The following is a 13,184-nucleotide window of genomic DNA, read 5'->3' as shown; positions in this document are numbered from 1 at the left end:
AGGTCTGGTGTATGTTCAGGCTTTTAGGATTAAAAAATTTGCTGCTGACAATACTTGACTGTTTAGTGAAGCTGGTTTGAATCCTGTAGCCTTTTCCAAGACTGTGCTCAAGTGAAATGATGTGTTACTCACAGTTTTTTACTGCAAAATTGTACGAACTCAGATGTTATCTTTCAGCATTTGTTCCATGGAAGTAGCTCATGAATTGAGCACCAGAGCAGGTTGTCTTACCCTGATCCTTTGAATATTTAGAAGCAAAAACAGTGGGCAAAGAAACTTATTCCTAGTTCAGAACTGCTCTGTACAAATCAAATTATTACAGAGATAAACCCCTATGCACTCTGCTCTGTGTGATCAGCTACTTTTAAACAGTGACAAACTTAAACTCTGCAACTACCTTCTCTTAGATTTTATGATCTTCAGAGGCTTTTTGTAGTCATGAAAATAAATCTGAAAAGATTATATGTTGCTCAGAGCTGAAAAATAATGTATTGAACTTGGACTGCAAAGTCCAAATGAAAGGCCTGCTGAGAGAGCAATGCTTTTCCTTAAAACACAGTGTTCCTATTACACTTGTGCCTACTACCATAATAGATTATAGTTTTTACTGCAGGATTGTTTGCAAAGCAGCACAGTAAGCTGTGAGATTTCTGGAATGTCCATTGGAGCAGCAGATCCTACCAGGAGTCATATTTAAAAGTCCTATTTTGCCCAACTCTAGACAAAACAAAGGCCTGGGTAGCTACTGGAATGGGAATGAGTTTCCTGAGGAAATGCCACTTGTGTGGAGTGCTTGTCATTTTCCAGGCTACTGTAAAAATCTCTTCAGACACTGCAGTACCAAAATGGAAATAGCACAGGAGGATCTTCATTGTGAGCAATCACTGACTATCCAAAATTTCTGCACAGTGGAAATCCCTAGTGCTTTGGGATGTTTAAGATTCCCTTTCCTACTTTACAGAGGTCTAAAATGAGAATGAGTTTAAACTGAAGGAGGGAAGGTCTAGGTTGGATGTGACAAAAAAGTTTTTCCCTGTGAGGGTGGTGAGACACTGGCCCAGGTTGCCCAGGGAGGCTGTGGCTGCCCCAACCCTGGTGGTGTTCAATCCAGGCTGGATGAGCCTTGAGCAACCTGATCTAATGAGTAGGTGTCCTTGCCCAGGGCAGGGATTGGGGCTGGATGATCTGTAAGGTCCATTCCAACCCTTAAATTCTATAATTATGTGATAATGATACACACTTTTATTCCAAAATGCCATTAGATCTCTAATGTAGTTTGGGTGGTTAAGTATGAAAAATGAACAGAAAATTGTTCTGATCAGTAGACACTTGGACAGCTAAGGAGTTTTATGGGTTTTTTTCTTAGTTTTTTTCCTCTCTAAGAGTCTCTTACTTTTATTTTGCAGGCCTGGTGGGTAGGAGATAACTTTTCTACAGATGTCTGGAGAATGTGTGCCACAAACACCAGCACCTGTGTGGCTATTACTGATCAGTTCAGAGGTGAGTGTCTCTCCTTGTCTCTGCTCCTTCAGCAGATCTGGTGAAATTGCTACAGAATTTGCAGGGGCAGTCCTAGAATTGTTCAAAACTCTGCATGCTCTAACTACACAGGTCTTCTAAAAACTTGAGTACTTGTTTTTCATTTTGGAGAAGCAACTTTTCTAAGAGTTATCACCTGCCCTTAAAAACCCAGTGCAAGAGAGTGAACACAAATAAGGAGTGCTAAAGAGTTCTTAAAAAATTAGAACAGGTGAAAACACTGAAAGTGACTGAAGTGATGGAATTTGCCTCGGAATTAAACTTTCAAAGAAGAACCTAAAACTACTGCCTCTGTACAAGAATGGGCAGAAAAGAAAGAACACAAGCTGGAGTTGTAAGAGGCCTTAACTTACAACCCAACCTCATACCCTGCTTTACAAACAATAGAAGTATTCTCAAGTGTTAAATTTACTTTATTTCTACACTTTCTATCTTGGTGTATGTGATAGAGGTAATTAATTTGTAGAACCATGTACACATGAAGTAATTCTGCTTTCCAAGCATCAGGTTGGTCCAGGACCTGCAGTGAGATGATTCATTGAGCACAGGCACATCTCAGCTGGGATAGATTCACAGTTTGCATTTGGTGTGTTTATTGCTGTGCCTCTGCCCAAACTAGTGAGCTGATAGGTAGCTCAGGTGTGTTCACCCTGTGCTGGAGGATTTGGGGCCACAGGAGCTTAGCTGTGTGGCTCAGCTTGTCTGGAGTGTGGCAGCAAAGTTACAAAAGCAGCTACACCTAGCTAAAAACGTGTTGGTTACTTTAGCTCCTAGTTGTAGGGAAGTAATGGACAGGATGAGAAACCAGAATGAAAGGAATCTTTTGTGCTGGGTGTGGATATTCTCTCTGCTGACATCCTCCTGGATGGAGCTGTCCTGGATGGGCTGGGGAGAGCTTGGTCTGTGTTTCTAAGCCATTTGGGCCAGCTGGGAGTTTCACTGTGCTTTTAGCACAAGGATGTGGTCTGGGAGAAATAGCCTCTCCAGTATTTTTGTTCAGCATTCTGAAAAGCTTTTAAAAGTCCTTATCCCACTGTCTGTATTAATATGAAGGAAGCAGAGAAGAACCACCCGAGGCAATGCATGCACAACTGGTTTGCTCAACTCCTGTGAACACAGCTCTGCCCCTCTACTCATTGCAGGAGGAGCCAAAGAGAGAAACTTTTTTTTAATCAAGGCTGTTTTGGTTTTTTTTTTTTTTTTTTGCAGAGTACCAATCAATTCAGGCTGTTCAGGCTGCCATGATCCTATCTACTATTTTCTGTTGTGTGGCATTTCTGGTTTTCATTCTTCAGCTCTTCCGTCTAAAGCAAGGAGAAAGATTTGTGTTAACCTCTATTATCCAGCTCCTGTCATGTGAGTGATTTTTCAACACTTGTGACTTTGATGATGTTTTCAGGAAAGTGAGAAAGTGAAGGGGAAAAAGGAAGAATGAGCTGCGTGAGAAATGTGGAGGGCTCTTGAGGCCACAGCTTACCCCTCATGTTTGTTTAAACAGTGAGCTGCTCCCTCCTGTAATATTTAGGCAGTTAAAACACAGATGTCTTCACTGCTCAGAATAATTTAAACTTTGAAGGGAAAGAATTTGAGATTCTGAACTTCTTGAGCAAATTAAATAACACGTAATTGTTACAGGCAGGTTCTCCCTTCATTTTTTTTGTCAGTCTTTAGAACTATCCAGATGTTCACAATTATTTTCTGTTCACTGCAAATCACACAGCCCTTCAAATTCAATCCATGCCAAAGAAACTGAAAATATGTCCTGAAATGCTTCCAGATTAGTTTGAGAATGGAAAGAAAGGACATTGGTGGAAATAACTGACAGAAGACAGACAGTGAACAGTTATGTGTATTGATGACATTATAAGATGCTAAACTTTACTATTTTCTTCCTCCTCCAGGTCTGTGTGTTATGATTGCAGCTTCCATTTATACAGATAGGCACGAAGAGCTGCACCAGAGCCATGAATATAGCATGGAAGTTTCTCAAGGCCAATATGGCTATTCCTTCGTCTTAGCCTGGATTGCCTTTGCCTTTACCCTGATCAGTGGAGTTATGTACCTAGTATTAAGGAAGCGTAAATAAATGTCAGCAGTTAGTTACTTCTGTCACTGCAGTACAAAACCAAACTCCAGTAACCATTTTGTATATAATCATTTACATGGTTTTGTAGTAAAGGTATTGTTTCTCTAAAAATGTACTGTGTTCTTGATACAAAAGAGAATGAAAAAAAAACAAACCTGATCAGTGGAGTTATGTACCTAGTATTAAGGAAGCGTAAATAAATGTCAGCAGTTAGTTACTTCTGTCACTGCAGTACAAAACCAAACTCCAGTAACCATTTTGTATATAATCATTTACATGGTTTTGTAGTAAAGGTATTGTTTCTCTAAAAATGTACTGTGTTCTTGATACAAAAGAGAATGAAAAAAAAACAAAAGGAGGCAGCTTGATACAAAAGAGAATGAAAAAAAAAACCAAACCCAGGAGGCAGGTGAAATGGGATACCTGGCACCTACAGGGCAGGGGGTGGAGCAGGACAGAGCCACGTGGCTTCTTTTACTTACTTCAAGATCCTAAATGGCTTTCCCTTTACTAGACACTAACAGTTTGTTCCTGGTCTCTAGTAAATCTACAAGTAAAGCCCATGCGAGTGAATTTGTGAGCAATAGGCTAAGTGTATTCCTGGACCCAGATCCATCCCTTTGGAATGTGATAAATGGAAGGGGGTGTGAAAGAATGAAGTGCAGATCACAATGAAAAGCAAACAGTTCTAAAGCCCAGAGCTGTCCTCAGTACATCTGTCCTGGCAGAGGATGAGTGTTCTGCTCTTTATAATGTGCAGTAAGTGTCATCAAGTTTTTATTAAAACCACTTGCTTTGCAAAAGTAAACAACTCCTTTTTGTACTCCAACAAATTATTCTCTTGATTCTCTTTCACATTTAATTTAAGCTCCCAGAGCCTTTGGCAGGAAAACTTCCCAGATGATTGGCTGTTCCTCTGGGACAGACGTAGTCTGAGCAGTAAGAACACTCCACTCACACCCTGAGTCCTTTAGTTTGGCATTGTGTGTAGTCTTTCTGGAAAGGAGAAATGGGAAAGGGAAAACCAGAGCATTGCTGTGCCCACGTCTGCAGATTTCTAAACGAATTAGTGATCAAGCAATGCTGAATTTTGCTTTTTACAGCCAAACTCAACATGTTTATAACATTGGGCTTTTGTCACGTAGTGATTTCATGGTCAATGTGCCCTTCACAAAAGCATTCCCTGAGTCTGCCCATTAGGAAATTGGCCTTTAAAACATTAATTTTCAATTCCTTTGTGGATTTTACTTGAACTAAACACTCCTACTAAACAAATCAGAGTGCAATCACTATGCTTATGAATTGCAGAATAGGTTGTCAAGATAAAATGACTTGGTGTTGATTATTTTTCAATGATATTGTGAGCTAAATCTGTGCCAGAATACCAGGCTTAACTACTCAGCAGTGGACTACTGGCTTTGGCTGGTGGTGATTTTGGAGTTGGGAGATCAGTGTGGAGAATGGATCAAGTGGCCTTTTCTGGTTAGTCACAGTTTTGATGCTTAAACACAGATTTGACTTTGGAAAAAGCACTAACCATTTATTTATTTTGGTATGTTCACTACAGCTGGCCCAACACCCAGGCAAGAGGAGAGTAAATGGGTTTTGAGTGAGGTATTATGCTTAAAGTAGAACAAATTCACAAAGTAGTGTAGCTCTACTGAAGTTAATGCTTACTACATTATGATATATGATGTAGTAAGATAAGGAATTATCTGATTCCTTTAGATTTCTCCTTGATTCATCACAAAGTAAAAGTTGAGGTGCAGAACTGTATAGGAACTGTCTCCAACATGAGTAATAGGACATACAGTCCTATCTTCATTCTTTCAGCATCCTAAAATGGTTTGTCAGGTGCTGCTTATCTTTTGCAACCAAAGAAAGACTTAAAAGATTAGGAAAAGCAAACAGGACAACACACTAAAAGTAATAACAGTAAAAACCCCAAATCAGTTGGGAAGAAAATGAATTCTTCCCAGTCTGGCATGCTGCTAGGCTTTGGTCAGGCTTATTCCTCTTAGTGGGAGTACTCTGAATTTCAAGAATCATTACCCTACTTTTTACAAAAGTGTTTCTACAGTCTGCTGAATCCATTTCAGGTTCAGATCCTGAATTTTTGCCAGCAAGCAGAGTTTGTCTTAAATAGATAGGTGCAGGTTTGAGGATGAAAGTAGATAGGCTATTAGCTTGGTATTTTGCCAGTTTTAACCAAACAAGAAATAGTAAGGAAAATTCTTAAGCAAATAGGGATTTAAAGTATCTTACAGCTAGAAGACAGTCCTGTAAAATTCTAGGTTGTTACTCCAGTGACTTGCAGAGATCCTTCAGTTTCTTGCCTCGATAATGCTCAGTTCATTTGTAGAGCAAATCTTTATTTGAAAGCTGTAGATATACCTGAATACACAGTGTAACTCCACAGGAAAAGCTCTGACTCTTTAAAAGTGAAAAGCACACACCAAACACTTGATGCACAACAACACTTGTGTACAAACAGCAGGATCTGCACCATGTCCCATGGAACAGACAGGTATGTTCTGCAGAGCAAAGCAACAACTGCCAATCCAGTTTGAACTAGAGTTTTAGCAGGACAAACATATTTTAGGATATTTTTTTTCTACTTGATATGTCTTTAAAATATACCATTTTCTATGCTCTCTATATATTCTGAAACTGTACATGAAAATAAAGTTAAATTCTTGTACTGTAGTAGCAAGTTCAATACATTTAGCAATCTGACCTTGTCTTTAAGCTTGGGATATATTTACACAATGTTGGATGAGAAATAGTGGAGTATTTGTGTGAACAGGTAAAATTAAATTCTTCCTGCCTGTACTAGAACCACAAGCTATTTTTGTCCTTTGTTGCAGACAAAACAGAGAAAACATTAGTGCATGGAACACTTAAATGGTGTCTAAAGAATAGCTCCTGAGTACTGTAAGGTCCACAGATGCTCTGAGTTTCCTTGGAAGGATTTTGTTATTTTCCATCACCTGCAGAAACAGATGTGTATTTTAAGATGAGGTTGAGTGCCTTGACCATGAGAGCAAATAATGTTAGTAACAGACCAGTTAGTTCTGTATCTGCTTTGGTCCAAGCTTCAGCACACATGGATTTGTACAGATTGGGTCAAAACACCCCCTGAACTCCCCAGAAATAATGCCCCAAACCCCATAAAACATCTCCCTTCTAATCCTAGTGACCAAAAGGAAAAACTCCAGACTGTTAAAATACTCACTAGCAGCTATGAATGTACCTTGATATTTTTCACCCTGCAAGAAGCATCTGAAAGGAAGTCCAAGAAACAATCTTGGAAAAACAATCTAGAATATGTTTTTTAAGATATTTGAATTTACTTTTTAGCAGAAAAGGATCTTACTTATGCTGAAAGTCTCGGTATCAAAGAATTAAAACTGTTTTGGAACCTAAATGCCTGAAAGCTTTTAGGGTAAAAGTTTAAATCCTGTTGGCAAATAGCATTTTTACACATGAAGGGGGAGGGAGGGAAAGAAAGAAAAAGGCAATGGAGTGGAAAAAAGAAGATAAAGGGGGAAGAATGGCTGGGACAGGTTTTGGGGGTTCGTGTGTTAATTCTGCTGATGGTGTCTCTCAGCATTCCTTACTTGCTCCTCTAGAAGGATGTTTTCCTGCTCCAATGGAGCCTCCTCGTGGCCAAGGAGGAGCCTTTGGCAAAGCCCAACTGCTTGGAAAAAAATGGTCTTTAAAAAGCTTAACTTTCCACTCTTTCAAAACTGGCTCAGCTTTGGCCATTTTGGAGCAGGATAAAATGCCTCTGTCAAACATGAACCAGCTGATCCAACTGCTGGTCCCTTCTCCTGGGAGCCACCCCTGCAGCCTCTGCTGCCAAAACCCTGACAGGTCAACCCAACACAGCAATGGATGTGCTGTTAGCATTCCATAAATTGTCTTTTCCTTAAGGTTTCCTAAACTGTAACAGAGTCACAGCTCATTAAGTTTAGGGAGATGCTGAAAAGTCAATTTAAAAACCTTTGCTCTGATTGTGTTTTCCTCTGTTGGACTGATCACCTTGAGTTTTCTTTCTTTCTTTCATTCACTCTGATAATACAGAATTTCACTGGAAGGCTTCTCTTTTATCAAATATCTCCAAGACTAAACAATTGGCAGAGTGGCAGCTGAGGGCAGTGGGGGAAGGAGCTGTGTTATCCAAACCACTGATGCTCTGCCTTAAATTGCTGCAGCAGTTTGATTTTGAAATAGAATTGTGACATAGCATTTTGTGCTAAGAGAAACAGAACCCAAAATCTCAGGCCAAAGAGAGAGGGAGAACAAGACATCCCTGGAGAGAGGGGAGAGGAATCCAGAAACATTTCATTTTTCTCACTACTAAACTTTACTAGATACTTTCTGAGAGCTATTTTACCTTTTCACTATTTTTTTCCAGTGACAGAAACATGCTCTCTACCTTGACACAAACAAGAACAAGAAGACAATACTTTTTTTTTTTCTCCTGAAATAACACAGATAGGCCTGAAGGTTTTTCCTACCTTATTCTAGGCCAATGCCTCTTATCTCTGTTTTACTTAAGAGCTTTTTGACATATTGTGGCAAAGCCCCTTCTCAGCAACAAGGACTCTTTAAGCCTTATCAGCTCAGAAGTTACCTCAGAGGAATGTCAGAACCATCTTCAGTGAGAAACTCTCACACTACCAACAAATAAAATCTCTCTCCTCCTACCCTCTTGTTATTAAAATGAAAAACTACATGGAGGAAGTTTTCTTGCTGCCTATGACAAGTCAGAATACATTTTTTGGGGGTATAATATCTATGTTTCCTTTCTAAAATAATATTTATTGCTCCTTAGAAATGAATATATGCTATTTTTTATGTGGATTTTCAACTCAGGTTGGGCATTTCTTTATTCCAGTGCAGCAAACTGGCAAATCCTATTCCCTGAACAAACTCATATAAGAAATGCAGGTCTAGTGTTCGTCCTGTGCAGCTCAGTAGAGTTGGCTTGAGGGAAGAGACAGTTCTGGAAGTTTTCACAGGCTGTAGCTCCTTGCTGTCTGCTTGAGAGAGCACAAACTTTGGGATCTCAGGCCCAGAGGGCCTTTCTCAGGAGAAGTTGAACAGCAGTGGCAGTGGCAAAGCTCCAGCTGTCCTAAACTGGTTCCAGGCATGGAAAATTCCTCTGTGTGAAATTCCAAGGTAAGACAGCCCATCCCTGTAAGGTACTGCAACCTTCATGACATGAGGATGCATTGAACAAGCAGAAAATGCTGTGAAACATACTTAAAAATTTGAAAAGAGTTAACATTTCTTTTTTTTTTCCTCACAAAACCTGCATCTTCAAAGCTGACTGTCACTTTGTCAGTGTTTACAAACAAACACCCATTTGTTTCCTCCTGGTTTGCTTGTTGATTTTCCTGGCTGAGAGTACCTCCAGACCTGGCTCTTTAGGCAGCAGTTGGGCTGGAAAATAGGAAGTGTTTTTTTCATTGTGCTGGAAATAGGAAGTGTTTAGTTTTCTAAATTAGGGTAATAGCAGTTAGCAATAGCTGAGGGATATCTATTACTTACGCTAAGAATTATGTTGCTCTGTTAAACCCAGTGAACATTTCATGATTTATTGCTTCTCTTGAAGTGTTTGATATTGCAGTAAGAAAAGAGGCTCTGAAATGCTTAGTTTTCGTAGAATTGTTACTTCTATAGCAGAGTAGTCTAAGACTGTGCACACTGAGATGTTTTATTAATGGTGTGGTAGTGCATTAAAGCTTGCACTGCACTAATGTGTTAGTCCAGTGACTGATTTGGAAACAAGAATATTTGGAGTGCATTATTACTGTGGCCAATTTTCAGATGGTCCTCTCTGTGCAGTCTGAGTCTTCAAAATAAGTGAGGAGGATGGTTCAACTCTGCATTAGGAAAGAGAACTCTGGTTTTCATCTATGTACAAGAGAAGATTTTGCCCTGATGGTGTTCAGTCTTCAGAGCCTGTGCCTTTGCTTAGCTGTGGGAGGAGCTGAGAGGAACAGCACTAGCACTAACCTCTCTGCTGCTTCAGGGTAAGAGGTCCATCCTGTAACAGAAGAGATCTAGAGCATCATCATTTTAACTCTAGTGATAGCTAATATTTTTATGGCTGACAATAGATTTCCTTTTGGTGATGATAATGTTTAGCACTGCACAGACAAGAACTGAACACAATGGAACTGACATTGTAAACCTAAGCATTGGTTTGTTAAAGCTGTTCAGCCTGATTTTTCTGGTTCCAAAGCTGAGGAGAAGCAGGACTAAATTTAGAGGAGTTTCTGCTAGCATCAAGCCCTTTTGATGTTGTGTGTTGTCACTTTTATTTTGAATGCTTGTGTGTTGACAGTAGTGTGGAGGAATTGGGAGAGCCAAGCTCAGGAGGTTTGGCTGGTTTTCCTTAGAGCCCCATGAGAAACAGGACTTTGAGAAACTTCCTCTTACAGGCCAAGCTTTGCTGTTGTGGGTTTTTTTTCTACAGGGAGGAAGGGGGACAAGGGTTATGTTTAAGAAGAGCACAATGTTATCTGGTGCTACCTTTGGAATGTCAATGGGGTTTCCTGTTGCAAAATTTTAAGGATGTCTCATTTTCTCAAGTGATGCCATTCAATAGTCACATCCATTTTATACATCTTTTCATATATACCTCAAGCTATTAATGAACATTAGAATGGCAGTTTAGAGACTCTGTAAGTCTAAGGGTGTATTTATCTTCCATTCATAATTATGCATAGTATTTTATTAGCTCATGAGGAACCTGTGAAGCTTTTTTGGAAGGAAAATGACTTGAGATTCTCCAATGCAATCTGCTGTGAGTAGTGTTGATGAATACAGCTGGGGTGAAAGGCTGTTTGAACACTTCAAAATATAACAATTTGCATTTTTATTTTTGGTTGTTTTATCCTCAGGTGAAAAGTAGCAGCACAGAGAAATGATGGATGACCTTTGTTAAGTTATAATCTTTTGTCTTGCTGGGTTTAGTCACAAACACAGTTAGAAATACAGAGGAGGTTAGAGTTTATTTTTATTTTTCTCTGAAAGGTCTGTAACATGCATGATTTCCATTAATCAAAATGATTTATTATGTTTCCAGTTTCTCTAGTTGCTCCATCATTGCTCAGACCACAATCTTACATGGCAATTCTCATTTCCCAGGGAAGTGTATTTAGAGCGTAAAATGTCATGTATTTTTCCTCAGTGACTATTAAACAGACAAACCCATGGGACTGCAGCTTGGCTGTTCCTGTGTGGAACACAACTGCAAAAGAAAAGTGCTATCTGTGCTCTGCTAGGTATAGGAGAGAAATTTCTGAGACAAATAGGTGATTTGTGGGGTGGGTGAGCAAATGATTAGTAAACTTGCACCATCATAAATTTGCAGATGATACAAAATTAGGGGAGGAGTGTGGATCTGCTGGAAGGCAGAGGTGCTGGAGCAGGTGCAGAGAAGAGCAACGAGGCTGGGGGAGGGACTGGAGCACAAGAGCCACGAGGAGAGGCTGAGGGAGCTGGGGGTGTTCACCTGGAGAAGAGGAGGCTCAGGGGAGACAACTAGAATTTGTGCTCCAAATACATTTTGAAGCCTGGTAAGACAATTAGGTTCTGAATCTGTCCACAGAAGCTCCAGAGAGATGACAGGAATATTTGGAGCTCTTACTGGAGATGCTTCTTTACCACCTAGAGTGATCATATCTCTGTGTCTGGGGCAGCTGTAGGAAGAATCAGAAAATAAGGAAGTTTGGCCCAGCACTCTGCCCACTCCACAGTGCCAGAAATTGGCTGGAAGGACAAGGTATGACAGTGGACTTGGAGCAGTGTGAGCACTGCCAAGTGCTTTTCTCCCAGTGCTGTGTTTGCCCCACAGGCCACGTTCACTTCAGCAGAGTTGACCCTGCCAAAGGTCTGTTGGGATAATGTTATACTTGAGGAAGTTCACATCTGCTTTTTGCTTTGTAATATTTTAGCATGATGCTCCATCTTCTGGAGAAGAGGTGACATTTAACAGGCTCAGAATGTCTCATTAAATTATGAGTCCTGTTGAACATGTTCTTGGAGAAATTTGGTTTACAAGTCATCCACATCCCTTTCCTCTTTTCCTGCTACATGGAGGCTTTTGATTCTCATTAGCCAAACACATTTTGTTGCTTGCTTTTTAGAGAGGTCTTTAAAACCAGCAATGCATCTTTTTTTCCTTCACATGAACTTTGTAGCCAAGAGTTTTAACGACTGCAGTTTTAAAAAGTGCCAGAGAGCTCTGAATTTGCATTGCTGATTGTCAGTTTCCAGTCAGTTCAAACAGTCATAAAATGTGAACGAGGAAGGCAAAATAAGCATAACTAAAACTGTAGATGTAGGCTATCAATTAATGAATGAGTTAGTGTTCCTATTCTCTCCAGCTTCAGGCAACAAATCCCAAAGTTTTGATCATTTTTGTAGTGAAAATTTCAGCACTGACCACATTTCAAACCAAGGTCCTGAAGTTAGGGTTTAAAGTCATTTTTATGAAGTTAAGTTGGTCCTCAGAGGCCTCAACACCAGCAGTTCACTCCAGAATTCTGACATATTTATAATGGTCTGCCCTGCTCGATGGGGAAAAATAGAAACAATGACAAGGTCAGTTCTTAGTGCTTGAATTTGATGGGAAGAACATTTGAAATAAAATTGAATGCAGTTCCTGAATGTTACTATAATTCACCTACACTGAAAAAAAACCCCAAAACCAACTGTGAAACAAAGAAAATGGATTTTACACCAGTAGTCACAGGTAGTTCTAAATCTCTTCCAAATCAGTATTAAAAATAGGAAGTAGTACTCAAGGTCATATTCAATCCTGTTCTGTTCAGAATGGCACTTGCAGGTTGTCTGCAGGACAAACAGATTTAGGTAGGAGGAAAAAAAATCAGATTCTTGGTCGTAGCCTTTGTGTCCTCTGTGGTGTCTGACACTGCTGGGTCTGAGCAGTTAAAAGCTCCTAAATGACTTGGGCAAAATTGCTCAAGTTTCTCATGTAAATACATTTCCTTTGGATTGAATCTTGGCTGTTCTCTCATGGTCTGACTAATGCTGGCTGTGGTACCATCACTTTTGGATTAAGTTCCTTGTTTCTGTCAGAAAATGAGAATTTTTTTTAATTCTCCCCCATCCTCACGCTTGGATTTTGATGTAAGTTGCATCAAATTCAGGAGGTTGCTGCAATGCTACTGACATTGGATAATTGATTTAGTTCTTAGTTTGCAGTGAGGTTACAGTCAAGGGCTTAATTTAATTTTGCTTAATTTACTGTGGAAATAAATAAGCAAGATGTGTCTGATATGATTGGGTACATAGGACTTCAAAATGTTAGTGCTTTCTGAACAGAGCAAAGCAGGTGGACAGGAGTCCTTGTCTGCTGTGGGCTCAGGTACAGAGCTTTTAATTCTTTGTCTTTGATAGCAGAATCAGACTTGATTTGCACCAGGGATGAGCAGATGAGCATTGCATGGATATATGGAGTAATGCTGTGATGTGCTGTTTTACACACAGATCTGGAAAAATTGGCTGAAAGTCACAT

At 39.8% G+C, this 13,184-nt stretch overlaps 1 protein-coding gene across 1 annotated transcript in view; it reads left to right on the top strand.

The window, feature by feature from the left end:
- EMP2 (epithelial membrane protein 2) overlaps positions 1–3,736 on the top strand; it is a 4,434-nt gene extending 698 nt beyond the window's left edge. Inside the window, exons 2-4 of the mRNA XM_009079436.1 lie at positions 1,407–1,500; positions 2,749–2,895; positions 3,441–3,736. Coding sequence (XP_009077684.1) covers positions 1,407–1,500; positions 2,749–2,895; positions 3,441–3,625 — 426 coding nt within the window. The 3' untranslated portion in view covers positions 3,626–3,736. The remainder of the gene's footprint in view (positions 1–1,406; positions 1,501–2,748; positions 2,896–3,440) is intronic.
- Positions 3,737–13,184: the final 9,448 nt, after the last annotated feature.

This window comes from Acanthisitta chloris, unplaced genomic scaffold (assembly GCF_000695815.1).
Source record: "Acanthisitta chloris isolate BGI_N310 unplaced genomic scaffold, ASM69581v1 scaffold27567, whole genome shotgun sequence".
In the NCBI taxonomy this organism is placed as follows: Eukaryota; Metazoa; Chordata; class Aves; order Passeriformes; family Acanthisittidae; genus Acanthisitta; species Acanthisitta chloris.
The sequence above is the reverse complement of the archived record's forward strand: the minus strand, read 5'-3'. Positions and strand labels throughout refer to the sequence as shown.